We start from the raw sequence: 24,100 nt of genomic DNA on the forward strand, positions 1-24,100 counted from the left end.
CACAGATGGGAAGTGTGACCCTGTATCAGAATCTGGTTTTCTGTGTAACTATGGAGATGGAGATGCTTTTACAGGATCCCACTGACCCCTGAGGTCATGATCTGTGTGAAGTTTTCTGGGATTATTTGCCTAGTATTCTGATAAAAAGACCCCAGAAGAAGGAGGAGAAGGCAGGGTGCAGCTTGTGGCCACGTCTTCCATCTTGGGAACATATGATGAGATGGTGGAGCCACAACGCCCCTGTTCTTTCATTCATTCAAAGGCTGCACGCTAATAGTCTCTGCAGGAGGTGGTGTGACTGAGATGGTGATCAGGGATGATGAGGCGCTGCTGTGTGCTGTATGGACCTAAGTTTGGGGATACTGCCTCTCAGAGGCATTGTCCCTCCCACCGGGACTTCAAGCTGTGGAGAAAGTTGTGTTTAGTGACCCCTCTTCAGTGACATGACAATGCGATTGCCACTTGCAGGAAAGTGCCACACTACCATCATTAGTGAGTATGGTGCCACCATGACAAACCCTGATGAGGTCAAAGAAAAATTTTGTGAAAACCTAGAGACCCTAATCATCAATGTGCTGAAAGAGGACAGCTTATAATTCTGAGTGACTTTAGTGCTGACTATCAGACATGGCAGGGAGTCCTTGGGAAGAATGGAGTTGGAAGTAGCAACAGCAAAGGTCCCTTACTACCAAGACTTGTTTCTCTCCTGACCTTCTCGTCATCAACTCTGTCTTCTGTTTCCCTAAACCCAATAAGACTTTATGGATGCACCCTTGCAGCAAACATTGGCATGTAATAGACTTTGTCATTATAAGTAGGAGAGACAGATAGGATGTGAGAGTAACAAAAGTGATGTGTGGCCGCAGAGTTAAATTCAGCAAAAGCAGAGGCCCCAAGGAAGATGACTATCAGAAGACTCCTCATCCGCAGATTAGAGTGCTGATTCCATTCCAACAGAGATCTACAAGGCTGGGGGTCCACTGCTCAAACAAAAGCTGACTGAAATCTTCTGGGTTATAGGGCAAGAGAAGGTTATCCCCCAGGAGATCAAGGTTGCCTCCATTGTCCATCTCTATAAAGGAAAAGAAAATAGGTTGTCCTGTGACAATCACAGGAGAGTCTCTCTCTTAGTCATGGCTGGCAAGATTCTTGCCAGAGGCCCTCTTAATAAGCTGACCCTTCACCTGGAAGATGATCATCTACCCAAGAGCCAGAGTGGCTTCAGAAAGGGCTAAGGAATGGTTGACATTCCAAGAGAAATGCCAAGAGCAGAACAGAGGTCTGTATACAATGCTCATTGATCTAACCAAGGCCTTTGATAATGTTAGTTGTGAAGGCTTGTGGAAGATCATGGCAAAATTTGATTGCCCAGAGTTCATTAGAATTTTATTCCAGTTTCATGATGGCATGATTGCACAGGTTCTGGATAGTGGACGCTGTTCTCATATTTTTTCCATCACCAACAGAGTGAAGCACGGCTGTGTGCTTGCTCCCATGCTTTTAAGAATGATGTTTTCTGTGAGCTATTGTACTGACAGTAAATGATTTAACTTGAAAAGGCTACAAACCAAGCCTAAAGTGGAGGGAGAGTTGACACACTACTTTCCATTCACAGATAGCTGTGCACTCACTGTAGCCTCTGAGGCTGAGATGCAACAGAGTATGGATCAATTCTCTGCCACTTGTGCTAATTTTGACCTGACAATTAACACTAAGCATGCAAAAGTTTCTCCACTAGCCAGCACCACAGCATCCATATGTGGAACTGTCAGTCACAGCAGATGGAGAAATTCTGAATGCTGTGGTAAGTTCACTTACCTTAGCAGTATGCTTTCCCGGATATACACAAAGATGAAAAGGTTGATAGATGTGTTGCCAGAGCCAGCTCAGTGTTTGGGAGGTTGTGAAGGAAAGTATGGGAGAAAATAGGTATTGGGCTGCCTACCAAACAGAGCTGTTGTGCTGACCTCATTGTTGTATGCCTGTGAAACCTGGACAGTGTTCCAGTGCCATGCCAGAAAATTAAATCACTTTCATTTGAATTTTCATTTATTCAGTCATTCATTTTCATTTGTCTTAGAAATATTCTGAAGATCACCTGGTAAGATAAGGTGCTAGACGCTGAGGTCCTTTCTCCTGCCAAGCATTCAAACTTCACTACAGAGAGTACAACTTCAGTGTCCTTCAAATGCTAGCCGTATTAATCAAATGCAAAACATAGTTTGCCTAAAAGAATATTTTATGGAGAACTCACACAAATTAGGCACTCACATGGTAGTTGGGAGAAGTGATACAAAGACACTCTCAAAGTGAAGTACTTTGGTATTTCTTGTGAGACATAGGAGACACTGGCACAGCCTGCCCAGCATGGCATGCCCACATCAAAGAAGGAGCTATGTTGAATGAGCAAAGTAGAATTGCAGTAGCTCAAAAGAAATGTGAGATGTGAAAATTTAGAGGTATCTCCATTTTGAATGTTCATATGGATGACCAACCTGTGGTAAAGTCTTCCGAGCTATTGTTCTGATCAGCCATAGTTGGACGCATTGTACATTGACCCTGACTTAATGATGTCATTTTGGTCCTCTTCAGTACGAAGAACCACAACAATTGACCTGCTCTCCAGTGGCTAAGCAAGATAAAGCCATTTTCTGCCCTTGTGGCTACAAGTTACAGCATTGACTGCTATGTTGCCAGTGGACAGTTCTGCCCATCTCTTCTGGTTTTCCCTCCCCACTTCTGCCTCCCCCCTCTTTACTTTCTGCTGTTGGCATTGTGATACAATGGAAAGAACATTGAATTTGGAGTCAGAAGGTTTATTTGAATCTTGACTCTGCTGCTCGCACTTGTGTGTCCTTGGACAAGTTATTTAACCCTTTATCAAATGAGGTCATTGGACTAGATGGCCCTAAGAGCCCTTATAGTGCTAAATCTATGATCCTGTGTTAATGAGTTTTATTCCAAACTTCATATCCCTGTGTAATGTTCTTAAAATACATTTATCCTTATAATCTGGGTCTGTTCCTAATATTAGAAGGCTTCTATGATTTTTAACACCTAATATGGAATAATACATTAGGTGCTTTAGCACCTATCTTTTTAAGAGATTGCTTGAGCCACACACCTGTAATAATATTTAGAGCAAAAAAAAAATTATACTATTACAGCAAACAAAATTATTTGCATAAACAAGAGGTTATTATATAAAGCATCATCAGGGCAATAGTTATGAACTCAGAATCATGAAAAAGCTATCAATAACCTTTTTTTTGTACTAACATATTGCAAATAATTGTGCAAACCACATGAATTCAAAATGTGCTCATAACAACAAAGTATATAAGTAAAATTCAGCCATAAACATTTTGCATAACAATATTTCCATGTCAGCAGCACATAAAGGCTTGTAAATCACATCTTCTAAAAGAAAAGAAAAGCAAATTGGGACTAAACAAGCCTTTACTGGAATAATCACTGGTAGAACAATTCTGATATATAACCAAGATATGGAATAAAATTATCTGTCAAAAATTTATTTGAAAAAGATATTCAATAGCAACAGGATGGTAATCTGCCCACTATGGGAAAAGGAGCAGAATGAAATAAAATTTGACTTCTAGGGAAGTCAAATTTCCTTTCTGAGGCAAAAACAAAAATTAGAATCTAAGAAACTAAGAAATAAAGCTCAAACAGATTTTATAAACTGTCCTGCTAGGGAAGGAACACAGTAATATACTAAGAAATCCAACAAATTCCAGAAAAAAAAAAAACAAACTAAAATTCCAGCCAGCTTCACAAAAAAGAAAGTAAGGCCTGTTGTAGGAACCAGTTTAGATCTAAAATTACCAGCAAAACCTATGCATAATGGCACAAAACAACCTTTAAAAATAAAACCTGTTTTCCAGGACAAGAGATAGCAATAGAAGAAAAGAGAAAAAATAAATTCCAAGAACTATCCCTGACATGTAATACAAATGTTAGGGACAGCTCCCCATTTGTGACAGAATGAATAGGAGAAGGAGATAGGAGAATCCTAATGGGGACCTTCTCTCTCCTCCATCATGTCAGGCTTTTAGCTTAAAACCATAGTGGTAGTCTAGGGGAATGGAAGCTCCAGATCATAAGAGTTTCGCTCTGCTTTTATTTTTCCTGCTTATCTCCTTGACTTGGCTTAAAAACCTGTCATAGCATGACCGCTGGGTTTGAGATTTCCCATGGAGAGTGCATGCATGGTTCATGTGCTTTCTCAGGGACCTTCCTCCACAGCGGTTGCTAGATGAGTCTACAGCATTATACAGGTAGCTTTTTATTCCCTGATTTCTACTTCTTGAAGGCAGTTAGGTGGCACAGTGGATACAGCTGGGCCTGGAATCAGGAGGCCCTGAGTTCAGATTTGGCCCCGGACACTTAGACAAGTCATTTAACCTTTGTTTGACTCAGTTTCCTCAACTATACTCTACCCTGGGTTAATACTAGCCTTTACCTGACAGGATCAAATGCTAGCTATCACTATTGTTAGTGTTGCAGCGGACTGAGTCAAGAAAGGCCCGACTTCAAATCCAACTTCAGATGCTTACTAGCTCTGTGGTGCTGGGCAAGTCACTTCCTCATCTGTAAATATGGGGATAATAATGGTACCCACCTCCCAGGATTGTTGTAAAGAGCAAATGAGATTTCTGCAAAGCACTTTGGATATGCAGTAGCAAAAGAAGAGATGGGCAGGAAGCTCAAAAGGGAGAGGGAGGGGGAAAAGGAAGAGATGGCTCACAGTGCCAAGGAGAAATACAGCAGCCTGTGCTAAAACACTTCTGATCACAAGGGCAGAAAATGGCATTATCCTGCTTAGATACCATAAAGGGAGAGTTAACACAGTGGCATCATAGCTCAGAGTCTTGCCAGGTCAGAGCCGTTCAGCATAGAAGAACCTCATCGTCCTTGACCTCCACACCAACCGTGCTACCCTCTGCAGCCACTATCAGCTCATAGGATAGGGATGCCTGTGTCTCTTGTGTTCCCATGATGGAAGATGCGTCCACACACCATATTCCATATTCTCCCTTCCAGGGACTTTTTACCCCAAATCTCTGCAAAGAATCCCAAAAACCTTTACACGGATCATGACTTCATTGACCCATGGATCTTGGGAAGGAGTCTGCATCTCCATGGTTACCCCGATGCAGGGCCAGATTCGGATTTGGAATTATATAATAATAATAGCTAGCATTTATACTGTATGCCCTGTAAGATATTCACAGCCCTTTATATAAATTAACTCATTCAATGGTTAGCAGAGGGCAGGTGACTTGCCCAGGGTCACACAGCTGGTAAGTGTCTGGGGTAGGAGTCAAACTATCAGAAAGAACAATATCTGAACCTAATTACAGAGCCGGTGCTCTTTCTACTGTATTAAATTTCACCCTAGATAAATATTTGGATCATGATCTTCTAAAGAACCAGAATACAAGAGTATATTTTAGCTCTCCTTTTATGTCCTGTGCCTCTTCCACTTTAACTCTATGATTGCTGTTCCACTGGAACCTAGTGCTTTACCAGGAATGTTGTTTATTTGAAATGTGTGTGAAATGTCCATTCTTTCTGGTATTTGATACTTGTCACTCAGTCAAAAATAATAGTGTTCTCTCTTTTAAGTCTTGCTTTTTCAAATGTATCTCTGACTTTTTAAACTGGGGGTGGATTGGGGGACAGTGGACTCTGCCCCCCCTAAAGGGCACAGAAGGAAACATGCATATTGCTTTTCTGGAAGACTGTTCTCAGTAATCCTGACCAGTGGCTGTTGGCTGTGGAGCATTTGTTTGGTGCCTTGCCATCTCCCAATTTATCTGTCTGCCCTTGTGTCAGAAAACCCAGGAAAGACACTGGCATTGGGACCCACTGCTGGCAAGGGAGCTGCTATCAAAGGTAGGATATTGTACTTTCTTCAATCCAAAGACTGGAGCTACTTGAGGACACCATGCTGCTCCTGACTGGATACCAGGGCACAAAAAGAGGAACTTTACTCTCCTTTTAACCAGCACTCTTAATTTCTGAAAATAGATTTTCATCGGCTATTTGTATCTTTAAATAGACTGGCTGGATTATAGCTAGTACAGTACTCGATTATGAAAGAACGGGGTGTGTAGGTGTTTGCAGGGAAGAGATCCTTATTGCTTTTTAAGATATTAAGCCACTCCTTGCCTCAGGATTTCAGTGTTCCTTCCAGTTGAAATCTTTCTTTGCCCTTTAACCCAATTCTGCGTGCGTAGCATTGTGCATTACTGTGTAATCCAGGCTTTTTGACTGTCCTGAACCCATGTCTGACTGTTAAAGGGTTGTAATATACCTTCTCTTATATGATGGCAATGTTTTTATTCTCAGATGAGGGTATTAATGGTTTAATTTCTGTGTCATAATTGAACAAAGTCCAGTAACCAACACCAATTAATTGAAAATTTGTGAAGGTGGTGATGGGTCTTTTTTTCTTTTCTGTTTTTTGGGTTTTTAAAAACTGGTGGGGAAAAGGAAAGGATTCTAAAGAAAAATTCCATGTGTGAAATGTAATCCAAAGTTCTTACCAATAAGGAGGAAGGAGTAGAGAAAAGGGTCAAAAGGAGTAATGACTGTGCCCTGGGTGAACAGGGTCATCTCAGCCACAAGACAGTGTTGTCTCATTTCTTATTTGATGTCCTGGGAACGGTTTTTAAAATGTCACTCTGGAAATTTAGAGGAGTTGAATTCCAAATGAATAGTGATATTTCCTGACCTCAGGATGAGTCTGGAGTTAAGTGCCAGTTGTTGACCTGAAGAGGATTTTCCATCTTTACTTTAAATAGTAAAACTTTGTATAGTTATGGTTCTGACTATTTTGTAGTTGACAAAATTCGAACAGGTTTAATGCACCAATGATATCCTTCAGGTTTTTTCAGCTATTTAAAATTATCCTCTATACAAAAATAGGCATTAATGCCTTTTTTCCATGAAATAGTACAACCTTATTGTGTTCATACACAAATAAGTTATATGTAGTGCCCCAAGTATTTATAGCTCTAGTTGTCTGTTACTTGGTACCTAGAAATGATTCATTCCTTATTTTCCAGACCTAACAGCTCTTTCTGTCCATGATCCCACTTCCCACTGTGACCCATAAAGGTGCCGATACATGTTCCCCCCTTTTTTTCTACATGTTGATCCTTAAACATAGAAAGTCATATGAGCAAGACATTTTTCCCCCATTTGAATCTTTCCAACAGAGTTGTCACTGATTGTACAATGACTAGGTTTCTGAAATCCTAAGTAGTTATTAGTTGTGGGCTTTTAAAATTGTAAACTTAGTTTACTGTTATAGAAAACGAGTAATTATTTATGTAAAGAAACTCCTTTATAGGTGTTATCTCCCAAATAAAAACTAAAATGCGTCTTTTTTACTTTTATTACTTTACACAGGGTGTTTTCCCACTAGGTTGAGGGTTATGCCGGCCAAGACATGATTGTTTTGTGTCACTTCGAGGACCTTCTATTCTACTTGTGTTTTTTTATGGAAGATAGTACCCCCAAAGCAAGAAAGCAAGTGAGAGTGAATTATTTAGAAATTCTGTCCAGACTGCTGAGAATGGGAAAGGGTAACATGGGAACATGAGAGGTGGCAGTGAGTAGTAGATAGAAAGCTCACTTGAGAGCTAGGATGACCTGGCTCCAGTCCTGCTTCTGACACATGCTAGCTGGGAGAGCCTGAGAAAGGTCCCTTAGTCCTCTCAGTGTTCTAGACAACTCTCTAAGATTTACAGTTGCAGAGAAAAGTGCTGACCAGGTTTTGGCAGTCTTGGGGATGGGAGGGAGAGTCCCAACATCAGTGAAATTGCAGCTCTTGTCTCACAAGCCATAATAGCTGAGTACATAGAAGAGATCAAATAGCACATCCTCTTCTCTGGCTAATTCTCTCTTTGCTGCTACTTATATTTTCCAGGAGGGGAGTGGACATAGGATGGGTCTTTGAACCCCTAAAGTACTCCCTTGGAACAGCAGTCATTGTCACTGTGAAACTCCCTGCTCCAAATGGTCAGGAGAATTAACCTGAGATTGAACTTGATTCTCCCAGATATATAGCACACACTGGTTTGGCTGGGTTTTTTTTCCCCCATAACTGGTTCCCTGGGCAGCTGGGACAGATCCATAACTGATCTTAAACTCATTTTGCATTCTTAGTCCTTAAAAACAGGCTTGATTGAATGCAGGAATCTGCTCTCTGCATAGAAATATAGCCTATAGGATGACGAATGGATTACATTAACCTGGCGCCATGTTTACTTGAGGCAAAATGTCCTCCAGTTCCAGGAGATCCAGATTGGACTGAGGTATTGTTTCAGGTGCTCATGGAATCCCGGAAGGTTCCTCCTTGGGTGCGGAAATTTACAAGACGGTTTGTAGTTTCTCTTTCTTTTATCCATTTTATATCTTGCTGTTTGGGCTTTAGTTGAATTCTTAGGCTCTTTAGTATATGAAAGATGAAAAACATAGGATTCCTTTTCCAGTAGGAAGCCATGCTGAGGTGACTCATTTTAAACTGTCCCCCTACAGGTGTGAAACAATACTTGAAAGTTTGTCTCTTCTAGCCTTCTTGGCCTAGTTTGTCTGTTTTTAGGACACGTTCTGTTCCGGAGCATTTTTTAAGGTATTCTCTGAGTCTTCAACCCTGGTGAAGTGAGTAACCAGCTTTGAGAAGAATGAAACCAAATGAATGACAACTTGCTCACAGCATATTCTCTGCTTCTTTGTAGTTCCATTTTATTGTATTCAACTCTAGGGTTGTAGGTGTGAACTGAAAAAGAATTGGTCAACTCTGGTCTATAGGGCACCTTGGGAGAGAGAACAGAGTATTCCTTAAACATAGGAACCAATTTGGTTCTAGGATTGTCTGTGAGATTCAGGTCTTTGGGTAGTTCTGATTTTGACTCAGGACAGATCAAGTTTACTGAAGCTGCTTTGAACTGCTAGAGATCCTCTAACTAGTACCTGCATCTCTAGGGAAAAGGCCAGAATTGATCTAATCAGGGAGTAGGAGTGTAGGTCACAAAGAGAACTGTTTTTAAACTCACTTCTTAAGGAGATGTGTTTTGTGGTTTTCTTTTTCTTTTAACCTTTTACCTCTTCCCACCTCCATCCCATTGTCCCTCAAGGTTATTTTATGAAAGAAGTCAAAGTGAAGACAAAATCATAGTTATCTAAGGGTTTACCGTACTCTCTCTTGATTGATTGAACTGATAGGCATTGAATGAGGCTGTCTTGATGAAGCTAACTTAGAAAACAGGCAATCTGTCACACACACACACACACACACACACACACACACACACACACACACAACTACTTTTTGCAGGAGTGGTCTCATTGATCCATCAGTGCCAGCTGAACTCTAAGGAACTTATTTGTCCTTGGATCTCAGGAGTATCCCTAGAAGCTGTGAAAGTAGGTCAGGCCTGTCCATAGGCCATAGTCATCTGGCCTGTGATCTCTGGAGAGTGCTAAATCGTAATAGTAGACAGGGTAAAGAGCTCTGTACTTTGGAAAACACTTTCATTCTCAGTGCGCCCATGCCTAGGTTTGGCAGGATGAAGGAAGAGAGGAAAATGTATTTCCTTAGCAGGATGTAGGTGTTTATAAGAAATAGGTTGGTTGTTGATGGAAGGGAATGATTTTTACAGATAATTACATATGGATATTAGGTGGTATAGTAGATAAAGCCGTGGGCCTGAAGTCGGAAGACTCATATTTCTGAGTTTGAATCCAGCCTCAGACACTTACTAGCTGTGTGACCCTAGGCAGATCACTTAACCCTGTTTGCCTGGGTTTCCTCATCTGTAAAATGAATTGGAGAAGGAAATGGCAAACCACTTCAGTATTGCCAAGAAAATCCCAAATGGGTTTATGAGGAGTCGGACACAGCTGAAATGACTGAACAACAATAACAGATTGCTTATTTTGATTATGGTGAAATATCTAAATGTTATTTTGATAGGCATGGTAGAAATTTATGCATACCGTTAAAACAGTTATTCAAGTAATGCAGTTGATAGATCAAATAATGAGCTGATTCCTTTTATCAGCATTGTAGACTTGGCCTGATATTTGGACAAAGCCTTATTTTCATTATGTCTTCTGCATAATCAACCACAATAAATGAAGATTATAGAATTAAAGAGTCTCTGTAAGTTATAGGAGACTGAGTCCGCCAGCTGGCTCTTTCCCAGTGATCCTGGCTAAGTGGCATTGCAGAGATAAAATTTATTTGTTGTTAGGAAACAAAGTAGAAATAGTCTGCAAACCATTTGTGACCGGGATGTTGGGACAGTCCAGAAGTATATGAGGGTAGTATACAACTACTCTCCAGATCAGACCTTTAGCATCTGATTCTGTCCTTGCTCAGATTGTATTTTAGAAACAATAAAAATAATTTTCATTTACAGGATCATCTGTCTTCTTATTCTAAAGACCAGGATAAGACAACAGCATTAAAAGATATTATAGGGTTGATTTTTTTTTTTTACTACCATGCTTTCTTTCTTTTACTGGAACTTCCTCTGAGTCCCTTCTTCTAATCATAGCTATGTGCCAAGGGTCTGTCCTAGGCCCTCTTCTCACTCTATATACTATCTTGTTTAGTGATCTCTTTAGCTCCTATGATGTGTTTTTCATCTCTATGCATGTGATTCTCAAATCTATTTATCTAACTCTTAACTTCTCTCCTGACCTCCAGTGTCATCACCAGCTGTCAGCTATTAGACATCTCAAATGTGTCCTATGTGCTTCTCAAACTCACTGTGTCCAAAAGAGAGCTATCTTTCCCCCCAAACCCTTCCTTCCTCTGAATTTCCCTATTACTGTAGAAGGTAGCATTATCCTCCCAATTGCCCTAACTTGCAACCTTGGTGTCATTCTTAACTCCCCACTTTTTCTCACAGTTCACCCTCCCCTCTTACCCCTAGTGTCTAATCTGTTGGCAAGACTTGTCAGTTTCCCCTTTGCTGCATCTCTCCATATGCCCCCTTTTCTCCTCTGATCTCCCCTTACCACCCTGGTGCAGACCCTTATCACCTGATGCCTGGACTATTGCAATAACCTGCTAGTGGGTCTCTCTGCTCACCATTTCACCCTGCCCCCCCACTTCAGCATACCTCCATTCAGCTACAAAAAGTCATCTTCCTGAAGTTCCCATCCCCTCTTACCTCCCCACACCAACACATATATATTAACTCCAGTGGCTCCCTGTTACCTCTAGGATCCAATATAAAATCCTCTATTTGGCTTTTAAAGCCCTTCATAACCTGGTCTCTTCCTACCTTTCCAGTATTCTTAAACTTTTCTCCCCTCCATGTAGTCTTAACATCCGTTTACACCAGCCTTCTTCCTTGTGCCTAACACTCTATCTCCTGACCTTTTCACTGGAATCTCACCTCTACCTCCTGGCTTCCCCTGAGACTGAGCTCAAATCCCACTTCTTGCAAGAGGCCTTTCCCACTCCTTCCCACTGCTAATGCACAGTCTGAGATTACCTCCCATAATACGACATATATGTTGTATGTACATAGTTGCTTACATGTTTTTCTTCCTTGTTAAACTGTAAGCTCCTTGAAGGCAAGAACTGTTTTTGCCCTTTTTTGTTTTCCCAACCCTTTGCACAGTGCCTGATACGTAGTAGGCATTTAATAAATGCTTGTTGACTGACAGGCTGACCGTGCAGGAAATTTGGCTTTTCTTTTAGACAGGGATTATTGAAAACATTATTAATATGTTTTCTGTCTTGGAGGTGTTATAAAATATAGATAGATTGACTTCTTATTTCAATGATTCTTTGGCCCAGTTGAGAAACGATGTTATAGATGTTATTGGAGGCATGTTCAGACCTGTTGATATGGAGCACTGTGGGCTAAGCAAAGGTATTTTAGTCATCCTTACACTCTCCTAAGAATGTATTCCTAGAGAGTAGGAATTGTTTCTTTCTTTGTATTTGTATCTCAGTAGTCAACACAAGACTTAGCACATATTAGATGCACCATAAATGCTTGTTGATTGATCAGTCTATTACTACTGCTGCCTTAGCCTTCCCTTGGCTCTGCGTTCACCTTTCCTGTGGCCCTTAGGGAAATCCTAGTGCATACCGATGCTACGGGGCACCATCATAGAGTCGCATTTAATTACTTGTGCTGTCAGCCGAAACTTGGACGAATGCCACAGCCTTGTTCCCCTTTTCAGTTGGTGCTGAGCCCTTCTTGAACTATTTCGACTGTTCTGGTTTATACAAAATATATTTGGTGATCATTATGACAGAGTCATGTGCCAGCCATATGTAGAAGTAGTAGTCTCCTTGCCTCCATGAAGGCACTCAGATTCAATCTAACTCAGTAGATTGAATCTGGCCCGCTTGTGAAAACAGGCGTCACAAAGGGTGGGATTTCTTAAGACAACCCATTATGGTGAATCCTTAATAAACTTTGTCTTTTCCCTTGGCTGAAAAGAAAACAAGAAGTAGTAGTCTCTTATTAGCCTTTGTGGGCTGTTGGTAATAATTGCTTACATTTATGTAGTGCTCTAAGGTTTACAAAGTGCTCTCCTCACATCCTGTAACTTAGATATTATAAGTATTATGTGCCTTTTTACACATGAAGAAACCTAAGCTCGTGACAAATTAGTTGATTTGCCTGAAGTCACATGACTAGCAAGTGGCAGAGCCATGATTGTGACCTGAGTTTGGTGGTTTAAATCCCATGCCCTTTCCACTTCTGAACTGCTTCTTAACAGACCTTGCACGGTTTGTATGATTGCTGTCATTTTGGTTGTAAGGTTTTCTATTCCTAAAATGTCCTGGAGTTGAAATTAGTATTAGAATCTCATTTCAGTTCCAAAAATCTAGGTGTCTTGTGGAAATTTGGGTGAGCCCAGATATATTGTTAGCCACTTATGACATAAAGACAATCATCTTAAGTAGCAAGCTTAGTTATCAGCCACATATGATATAAATAGAAGCCCTAAGAGCCAGAAGGGATCTTAGAGAGACCTTTTGGTCTACCCCCTCAACTTGGTGGTTAAAGAGAGCATTGGGATGCAAAGAGGTTTGTATCTATGGTCACGTCAGACCATGAGTAGAGGTTCAGTCTAGAACTCTGTCTAGTCCTTCCCACCTCCTCCCTTAGATTTACTTGAAATCATCTCATTGCCTCTAAAAACTAGAAATAAAATCTGTGAGAGGGAGGGCAGCATTGGTGATAAAGAATCAACCTGTCCAAGGCAAAATATGGACTTTCAATAAAATAGAGGACTTTCAAGCTCTCTCAGTGAAAAGACCAGAGCTGAATAGAAAATTTGACTTTCAAACACAAGAATCAAGAGAAGCATGAAAAGGTAATTAAGAAAAAGAACAAGAAAAAGAAATTGCAAGGGACTTACTAAAGTTGAACTGTTTTGTTTACATTCCTACATGGAAAGATGATGTGTATGATTCATGAGACCTCAGTATTAGGCTAGCTGAAGGGAATATGCATGTGTGTGTGTGTGTGTGTGTGTATGTGTGTATGTATGTATATATGTATGCGTATATATATATAGAGAGAGAAAGGGCACAGGGTGAGTTGAAGATGAAGGGATGATATCTAAAAGAAATAAAATCAAATTAAGGGATGAGAGAGGAATATATTGAGAGAGGGAGAAAGGGAGAGATAGAATGGGGTAAATTATCTCTCATAAAAGTGGCAAGAAAAAGCAGTTCTGTAGGAAGGGAAGAGAAGGCAGGTGAGGGGGAATGAGTGAATCTTGCTCTCATTAGATTTGACATGAGGAGGGAATACCATACACACTCAATTGGGTATCTTACCCCACAATAAAGAAGGAGGAAGTAGATAAAAAGGGGGGGATGATAGAAGGGAGGGCAGATGGGGGAGGAGGTAATAAAAAACAAACACTTTCGAAAGGGGACAGGGTCAAGGGAGAAAATTGGATAAAGGAGGATAGGTTAGGAAGGAGCAAAATATAGTTAGTCTTTCACAACATGGGTATTGCGGAAGGGTTTTACATAATGATACACATGGGGCCTATGTTGAATTGCTTGACTTCTTAGGGAGGGTGGGTGGGAAGGGAAGAGGGGAGAGAATTTGGAACTCAAAGTTTTAAAAACAGATGTTCAAAAACAAAACAAACAAAAAAAATCAACCTGGGAGTCAAGACCTGCCTCTGAAACAGACTAGCTGTTGAGCATGCTCGCCTTCTTGGTAGCCCAGTTGCTGGAAGGTGTCTCTATAACTGGAGTTCCCCACATTGATAAAAGGTTCAGAACCTTCCCACCCCACCCCCCCAAAAAATCTGTGGTTTGAGCTCCAGTGAGTTTTGCTTTGGTAAATATATCCACAATTCAGTGCTGCAACATAGATGTGAATACAGCAATGTAAATAATATAAATGCAGCTTTAGTAACATCAGTGTTAGTTGTTGTATGGGATAGCATTTTATATACATAAAAGGAAACAAAACCACAGGGAAGAGAAGTTAATAACAAAAGTAATGGAAAGGAGCTTTTTGGAAGCTAAATGATCTAGTATACTATTTGGGGAAGGAGGCAGTATTTGCTGGGGCTCAGAGTGTTCAATAAAGGATTCTGAGATATTGCTCAGATAGAAAGAGAGGGATTTGTTAATTCTGCTCAGTATGCCACAAACGTTTTTGTTTTTTTGCACCTGACACCTGTAGGAGGATTGTACCGAAGGGGAAGCTGATGGATTGTATCACCTCCATGGCCATCATGCCCCTGCTCGTTGGCTGCGTGGGAATCTTCGGTCTCTTCAAGTTGCTGCAGTGGATACGAATGAAGTCCTACATTCAGGATTCTGTAGTTGTGATAACAGGGGCAACCTCTGGACTGGGGAAAGGTGGGTTCCCAAGTATGAGGAGTAGGAATATTCCTTTCTTTCCATTGCCATTTCTAGACTCTTCCCATTCTGCATTCACTCAGTAACCTCTTCCTGGCCCTCTATCCAAATTTATCACCCAATATAAAGCTTGCTGGCTGTTATCTACTGGCTCTCAGCTAATTTTCTCTCCTTTCTGTAGGAGTTCAGTGCCAAGTTGACAGTCTCAGAACTCTATCTCAGCTTCTGCTCTTATACTAGAGGACTTCAACATATTTGTTCACGTTTCCTCAAACACCCTAATCTAATCTCCTAGCTCCCATGACGTATTCTTCTGCTTTACCTGAGCTACAGAAAGGGATAGTTAATTACACTTTCGATCGTGACATAACCTATAACTGTTCCACTTCCATGATCAAGAACTCTGAAATTCCTTTATTCAATCATGACTGCCTATCATTCCATTTCTCCCTATGCCATACTCCTCTTAAATTTATTCTTAATCTTTGTTATGACCACCAATCCCTCTATTCCTCATTACTTTGTGGGGCTGTTGACCACTGCTGTCTCATTATTTTCTTCTTTTTTTAATACAGACCCTTTAGGTTACCATGTCGACCCTGCCCCCTCACTGCTCACATTTTACCAAATCCCAACTAGATTACTCCCACCATCTACCTTCTTCAGTTCTACTCTCATGCTGCTAAGCTGAGCTGGAGAGAGTCATGAAAACATGCTGACTAGGCCCCCTCCAAGTTCGTTATCTGGACCTTCATTCCAGCAAGTGAACCCTTTGGTTCCACCCTAATTCATTTTCTATCTTGCTCCCTAAAAAAGCCGTTCTAAACCTTCTTTTCTCTTCCCCACCCTATTATACCACTTGCTCTCTCTATTTTTTTAAATTAATTAATTTATTTTTAGTTTTCAACATTCACTTCCATAGGCTTTTGATAAATTTTCTCAGCCTCCTTCCCCTCCCCCCACCCAGGACGGCATGCAATCTGATATAGGCTCTACATATCATTCATATTAAACATATTTTCACATTAGTCATGTTGTATAGAAGAATTAGAATGAATGGGAGTAGCCATGAGAAAGAAAAAGACAAAACAGAACAAAAAAAATAGCCTGCTTCACTCTGCGTTCAGACTCCATAGTTCTTTCTCTGGATGTGAAAAGCATTTTCCATCATGAGTCTTTTGGAGTTGTCTTAGAACCTTGCATTGCTAAGAAGAGCTAAGTCTGGCAAAAAGAGTGCTTGAACAGTGTGGCTGTTATTTGTGTACAATGTTCTCCTGGTTCTGCTCACTTCCTTCAGCATCAGTTCATATAAGTCTTTCCAGATTTTTCTGAAGTCTGCCTGTACTTGCTCTCTTTAATGAGAAAATAAGAACATGGACCATGAGCTCTTTCTTTACCCTGTATCATCTCCCATTTTTACTCTAGTCTCTGAGGAAGACATGGTGCTTCTTGCCAAAGCCAACACCTCTACACATACCCTTGATATTTCATTCCTACCATCTTTTCCAGTGTATTGTCGCCACAGTTTCCTCCTCTCATCTTTAATCTTCAGCCTTCCTTCTCTGACTCCTTTCTTACCATCTACAAAATTGACCAGGTCTGCTCAATTATCAAAAATTCCCCACTTGATGCTATTATCCTGTCTCTCCTCTCTTTCTTAGCCAGACTTCTGGGGGGAAAAAACAACTGTCTGCAATTGATGCCTCCTCTTCTCCCCTTACTCACTTCTCATTGCTTGGCAATCTGACCTCTGACCTCATCACTCAACTGAAACAGCTATCTTCAAAGTTACCCATGATGTCTTTTTTAAATTTCATTTTTATTCAATTAACAAGCATTCATTTTTTCCCTATCCCTCTATAGAAAAAACAAATCCTTGTAGGAAATATACATGGTTAAGCAAAAAAAATTCTTATATCTGTCATGTAAAAATGTATGTATTTATAAAATGAATACAATAGTGTAAAGGAAAATAACTTTGAAAGACTTGAGAGCTCCGATAAATGTAATGACCACTTAACGATTCCAGAGGACTCATGATCAAACATGCTGCCCACCTTTTGAGGTGATAGATGCAGAATGTAGTTGAAGAAATATATATATATATATATACATATATATATTTTTTAGATATGGCCAATGTAGAAAGTTGTTTTGCTTCACTATGCATATTTGTTACCAAACCATTCTTCCCTCCCCCAAAAAGGAACCCCCTTGATTACTTGTCAGTTGGAAAATGGCTCTTATTTTTTATAAACTTGAGGTTAGTTCCTTAAACATCTTGGATACATGAGGCCTTTATTAGAAAAACTTGCAGCAAAGATTTTTTTCCAATTAACTTCCCTTCTAATTCCAGTTTCCCTTCTAATCTTACCCTCTTTTTTAAAACATAATTTCATTTTTTTTCAATTGAAGAACGTCCACCTTCTCTCTCCCCTATCCTCCTACCACCCTTGAGAAAGAAAGAAAAACAAAACCTTTATAACAAATATGCATAGTCAAGCAAAACAAACTCCTCAGTTGGCCAAAAAAATATATGCGCCAATCTGGACCCTGAGTTCGTCACCTTTCATTAGGGTTCATCATGAGTCTTCTGGAATTGTGGTTGGTCATTGATCAGCTTTCCACTCTCTCTTTTCAAAGAAGAAGCAGGTAGTGAGAGCAAAGGCCTGTACAGTATGCTACAACAGTATGCTAAGTTTGATAATATATGTTTCTGCTTCTCCCTTGACCTTTTTCTCTTTCCTTTACCAAGGGCTCTTGTCCTTTCCTTTTAAATTCCTCTTCCCAGTCCACCCTCCATGGTTAGAGTTTGTTTCCTTTAGGACTGACCCTGCCCTTTCCCTCCTGTTTTCCTGAAGTGAAATGTATTTCTACAACCAATGGTGTGTGTCTTCCTTCCTTTGACTAGTTCAGATGAAAGTGAGGTTCAAGTGTCATCCATTCGCTCTGCACCTTCCTCTTTGTACAGTCTTCTTGTTCACTCAGATTATGTAAGAGCATTTCCCCTATCCTTTTGCTTCCTTTCTTGCCTAGTGAATTCCTTTTCCCTTCTATTTTCTTTTTTTTAAAGATCATCAGAATAGGTTATCCATCTTATTAAACTATGTCTGTGATCCTTGATAGTGATAATAGGGTTCTGAGGAAACATGTATCATTTCTTCATATTAGAATATAAACATTTCCTCTTTGTTTAGTCCCTTATGATTGCTCATTCATATTTATCTTTTGTTTCTCTTCACTCCCAAGATTGGAGCACCAGTCCTTTCATCAGGAATGTTTATAAATCCTCTGTTTCATTAAAAGTTCATTTTCCTCCCATAGGATTACACTCAGTTTTGCTGGGTAAATTATTCTTGGTTGTAAGCCTCTACCTTTTGACTTTAGGAGTATTTTATTCCAAGCTCCCTACTTCTTTATAGTAGTATTAGCTGCTGAATCTTCTGTGATCTTGACTGTGGCTCTTCAACAATGGCATTTTTCTGTCTGCTAGAAATATTTCTTTCTTTGACCTAGAAGCCCTCGATTTTGTATGTAATGTTCCTGAGAGTTTTTATTTTGTGGTTCCGTTCAGTAGGTGACCAGAAGATTTTTTTCAGTTTTCACTTTGCCCTCTTGTTCTAAGAGATAGGCTGGTTTTTTAAAAATAATTTCTTGAAATACGATGTCTAGGCTTTTTTTTTTTTGGCTAATACTTTTCAAGTAGTACGATGATTCTTAAATTATCTCTCCTTGACCTGTTTTCCAAGTCAGTTGTTTTTACATTTATACTTCAGTTTTTTTCAGTGTTTTGATTTTATTTTAGTATTTCTTGTCATCTCATAGAATCATTAGCTTCTCTTTGGTCCATTCTAACTTTCAAATAATCTATTACCAGATTCAGGGATTCAGTCTTCATTCATGTAGGAATGTCAAAGACAAGCAAATCATATGGGTACTTTTTTTGAGGGGAAGACTTATACCATTCTTGGGTGAATGTGCTAACTTTTCTTCTGCCTTTTAGGAGCTATGATATTTCTTAGGACTGTTTGATACTTACTTCATATGACTATCTTTTTGGACGGATTTGTCTTTGAGTAAATAATAGTATTGTTGACTAAGGGAGCAGAATATTTTTATATTCTCATTTTAGGGAGCCTACATCCCAAATTTGTGAGGTGCTAACATGTTGACTAAGGAGGAAATCCCAGAAATCTTCCAACAGAGAAGAACTGGGTGATAGCCTAGATAAGTGATAGTTCTGGGGACAACAGCTCTTCTCCAATTGTCACTGCTTCTCATCTTGCCCTCGTATTCTTTTTTTCCTACAAAACTTTCCTAAGGACTGAAAATGGAATGCTTTTCCAGCCTGTTGTTCTATCTCAGTTCCTCTCTGTACAGGGTTCATTTCCTCCCATTTTCGCTTTGCTGCTCTCAGAGCTAGTGTAGAGCTTGGGCTATCATTTTTCAAAGGCTATTTATATACTGACCTTCCTAAGATTTACTCTATTCAGTTCTGTGTTCTTTCCTACCCTTTAGGGGCATATCCCAAAGTAGTTCTTTGTATTCCTTCATCAAATCTGCATCAAAAGTTTTTACATTCCTTTGGGAATGACAGAGAACATCAGAAAATATTCCTCCTCTCAGAATGTTGCCATCTGAGTTTAAAAGAAATCTTTCTAACCGTTTCTTCTGGAAGCTTGGCTCATTGCTAAGAGGGATTACATATGCTGGAATGGCCTGAGCTTGCAACACCACACTGACTCTAGAAGACAGTGCCTGCTAAGGCTGCACAAAGGTGTACCCTTCACCATGATGGGTCCTGTTCTTATTTGACCACAGTTGGTATTCAAGCAGCTTCTGCACCTGCATCCTGGCTCATACATTCATTCAACAAGCATTTAGCAATTACTTGCCGAAGACAAAAGACAAAGTCCCTGTCTTGAAGGAACTTCTGTTCTATTGCCAGTCACATGCCTGGCCCACTAAATGAATTTATTAACTCTTGTTTAAAAGATGGCCATCCAAGTGTGAGCACAATTGAAAGTGTCCTTGCTTAATGGATATAGTATCTTTCTCCCAGAGAGTTCAGTGCAGGTGCATTTTTTACGTACAGAAATAACGTACATATATAGACGTGTAAAATTGGTGAGAGAAATTTGGTGCTGAGTTTGAGCAATAGGAAGGAAGACCATTTGGAGTGGCTTTTAGTGAGAAATCTAGAAGTTTGAAACAGTAGAACTAGGATGATGCTCAATGATGAACTTTCTTGCTTGAGGAGGGGAGCCCTTATGTCCAGAATAGTCTTGTGACTTCCTATCCCATCCTGTTTTATAATCTCTTATAGTTACAAAGAAGTTTGAAAGAACACTGGGGAAAGAGTATTTAGACAGGGATAGGGAACCTGAAGCCTTGAGGCTACATGTAGTCCTCTAGGTCCTCAAGTGTGGCCCTTTGACTGAGTCCAAACTTCACAGAACAAATCCTCTTTATAGATGAATCTGTTCTATAAAACTTGAACTTAGTCAAAAGGCCACACCAAAGGACCTAGAAGGCCACATGTGGCCTCAAGGCCACAGGTTCCCCACCCTGATTTAGACTAAAATAATATATTTTAATACAAATACCTACTTCCTCATTCTTTTGGCAGTGAAGTCATTAATTCTCCAATATAAGACTCCTTTAAAAATATGGATACCAAGATAAAAGTATCTTTTACATCCTGGATACTAAAAAGCTGTTTTATGGTTTGAAGTCTTGTTATTCATATCACATAGAACCATTATGGAGATTGTGATATCACAGAACTGCTACTCTTTTTAACATACTTAGAAGCCTAGGATAAAAGGCAGTGTTGTTAATAATTAGCATTTGGGATATGGCCTGACCCTGACCATACTCTGCCTCCTTAAATGAGTGGCTTTCAGTTTTAAATAACATCATAACTCAGATTTTGTGTTTTTAATATTTCTAGAAAGACAGTTCAGAAATAGGAGCTGTGAGGCTCCATTATGAAAATGAGAGTTGGGTTTGTGACCCTGGGCCCCAGAGGTAGGAGGCAGTGGTAGTGGGGGTGGGAGGTATTGGCAGAGGTGCATTGGACAGTGTATTAGGAGGGCAGAGTTTATAATTTCAAAGAAGATCATATATATGTCTGAAAGGTTTGGAACCGCCGGATATAAGAAACTCTCAAAGTAGGAGGCAGAAGAATCAAAGCATATATTTAGGCTCCACAGTAACCAACCCATGAACCAGCATCCCCATTTTGATATATTGATCAAAAGCTTCCAGGCCCAATAAGTCCACCTCACAAGAGTAACCAGGAAGCCACAGAGAAGCATGATGGTGTAAAGCAAAATCATATACATGCTTCCCCTCTATGGTAAAAAGATTACCGACTGGCCTCAAGTCCTTGTTCAGCTTCCTCCCGTAGGTCAGCTCTGCTACCGGCAGCTCCTGCTTCAGCTTCGGCTGTGGCTGTAGCTGTAGCAGCCTCTGGCTCCAACGGAAGCTGTTTTTAACCATCCGGCTTCTGCGGGGGTGTAAGGTACGCCAGGGAAAGCACAGATTCTTTCGATCTGCTTAAGCAAGGGAAGCAAAGTGAAGGGGCCGACAAGCTTACTCCAATCCAACATACAAACAGCATTCAGTTAGTTCAGGGGAAAAAGCCAAACTATTCAAGGGCACTTGTTGACTAAGTGCTAAGGAGCCCATTTTTGGTTACCAACACAGACAGTCATTTGGATCTTCTGAATTTTCAGTAAGTTTCCATTTCATTACATTAGTAGAGAATGATTTTGGATCTGTTCAGCTATAAAACTTCTGTTCTTCTTGTATCTTCCTTTAGAATGTGCTAAAGTTTTTTATGCGGCTGGTGCTAAGTTAATTCTTTGTGGACGAAGCCAAGAGAAGCTAGGAGAGCTTGTCAGAGAGCTGTCTGCTACTCACTATAGAAAGGTAAGAATGGAATGATGGAGATGTACATTTTGAGTCCTGTAGAGTCAGGCATTTCTGAGGGAACATAGAGGCATTCTTGTTACTACTAGACATTCAAAGCTTCTTCATATTCTGAAATTGGAGGCAGTAACATCTTCTGAAATGTTGTTACACATCAAAACTGAACAGAGGCGAACAGACTAAAGAACTACATTTCCAATCTTACTGAGGAGCACTTGATTATAGTTACATACACATACATATAGTTATAGATGCATATTTCTACATATATCATCTGTATCTATGTAGTTATCTATCTATATATCTATATATATATATATATATATATATATATATATATAGTTTTTCTATCATCTTCTTTTCCAAATACCTCATCCATCTCCCTTACCCAACAAGTCATCCCTTATAACAAATAACAAAAAAGGCAGAAAAAAGTAATTGAGTGGGACCAAACGATGTATCAACTGTGTCAGATAGTATTAGTCATTTTTTAAAAAGTGAAAAGAATCAGTCTCATGTGTCTTTCTTCCCAGTGTTTTCACCAGTTCTAACACCCCTTCCCACAATTAATTTGATTCTTGTCAAAATTAGGTTTTTAAAAATTTAATAAAAGGGAGGCTTTGACATTGTCCATCACAGTGTTTTGTATATAATAAACACCTTATAAATGATTGTTGAGTGAATGCATGAGCCATTTGAACCTTTCTAACATACTCAGTTCCCTCAATAGTAGAACTAGGAATGCTTTGTGTAGCCTGAAAGGAGCTGGTTGCAGATCAAATATAAGGAAGTGTAAAAGAACCCTTGGATAGCATTGGTGTTGGGGGTGGAGCCCAGCAGTAGCTATCTTGTAAGTGAGCAGTATCACCTCAAGCTTTTCCTGTGTGCTGTTATATTGCTCCCTTCTGAGGTATAACAGAATAAAAATTAACAAGACTTAAAAACATATAAACCAAAGCTTACATGTGCAAGTCTAAGTATTGCCCTTCAAAGCAGTCATCTTGGGAGGCCAGGGCTTAGCCTAGTGATACTGCCATCGTTCCAGACGTTTTTCTTACTCCTAGTCTTGTTCCCTCCGTTGAATAGGCACCTGAACATTTGTCAATGAGGAGAAAATCCACTTTATGAGCTACATAAAAAGGCAGTAACATTATCTTGTGATCAGTTTTCCTGCTGTCGTATGTCACGTACCTCTTCTTTCCCTTGCTCTGTGCCTGCCTGGATTTTTGCAGCAGATCCCTAACGGCTCTTTTCATTTCACTTCTTTCCTTCCCCCAGAACATCCCTCATACCACTACTAGACTTCTCTTTTGTGTGTACAAATCTGTTCACGTCAATCCTTCACTCAAAAAGTTCCCTATGGCCTGCCTGGTAAAATGTAAACTCCTGTATCTCTGTTTGGCTTTCAAGACCCTCCACAATATAGCATCACCATAACATTCTAGACTGTATCTTTTACTCTTCTGCATACCCTCTGCTCCAGCCAAATTAGATTACTTACCACGCACTGTGGATACTGAACACTTTCCCACTGCTGTGCTTCTGCTCATTCCATTCCCAAACTGAAATGCCCTGCTCCTTCCCAGCTGGTTGACTTTTCACCCGTCCTTGTAAGCCACCCCAGATGTCTTTCTTCTCATAAGCCTTGCGCAAACTCCCTCAGGTACGACCTGTTATTTTGCTTGTGCTTCTCATATCGTATATTATTTTGTATTGTAATTGTTTGTGTAACTGCCAATAGGGGACCTATTGGACTATACAAGTCACAGGGGTGGGGAACCTATAGCCTCGAGGCCACATGTGACCCTCTAGGTCCTCAAGTGCAGCCTTTTGACTGAATCCAAACTTCACAGAACAAATCCCCTTAAATAAAAGGATTTGTTCTGTAAAACAAGGACCTAAGAGGCTACATATATGCGGCCTTGATGTTGCAGGTTCCCCACCCCTGGCTAGCCCTACAGAACCTGGCTCAGAAGGCTGTGTACACTGTTCTTAGTGAGCAAGCACTAATGCATTTTCAGAACTCTGCTTAAGTCTGAGACCTTTCCTTGGATGCCCCCTCTGTCATCCATCATCCGGTTTCTTTGGCTTCTTTCTGTGCATTCTGCCTACTTCCTTGCATCCCACTGAACGACAACAACAACAATTTTCATGGGCACAGCACTTTACCATTCACAGACGGCTTTTCTCACAACCGCATAACCTAAGTAGCACCAGGACAACAAGCATTATTGTATCCTAGGGTGCTGGAACTCAGAG

At 40.2% G+C, this 24,100-nt stretch overlaps 1 protein-coding gene across 1 annotated transcript in view; it reads left to right on the forward strand.

Annotated features, from left to right (window-relative positions):
* Nucleotides 1-24,100, forward strand: part of DHRS7B (dehydrogenase/reductase 7B) — a 67,843-nt gene that overhangs the window by 16,564 nt on the left and 27,179 nt on the right. Inside the window, exons 2-3 of the mRNA XM_036742252.1 lie at nt 14,727-14,905; nt 21,732-21,841. Coding sequence (XP_036598147.1) covers nt 14,727-14,905; nt 21,732-21,841 — 289 coding nt within the window. The remainder of the gene's footprint in view (nt 1-14,726; nt 14,906-21,731; nt 21,842-24,100) is intronic.

This window comes from Trichosurus vulpecula, chromosome 1 (genome assembly GCF_011100635.1).
Source record: "Trichosurus vulpecula isolate mTriVul1 chromosome 1, mTriVul1.pri, whole genome shotgun sequence".
Lineage (NCBI taxonomy): Eukaryota > Metazoa > Chordata > Mammalia > Diprotodontia > Phalangeridae > Trichosurus > Trichosurus vulpecula.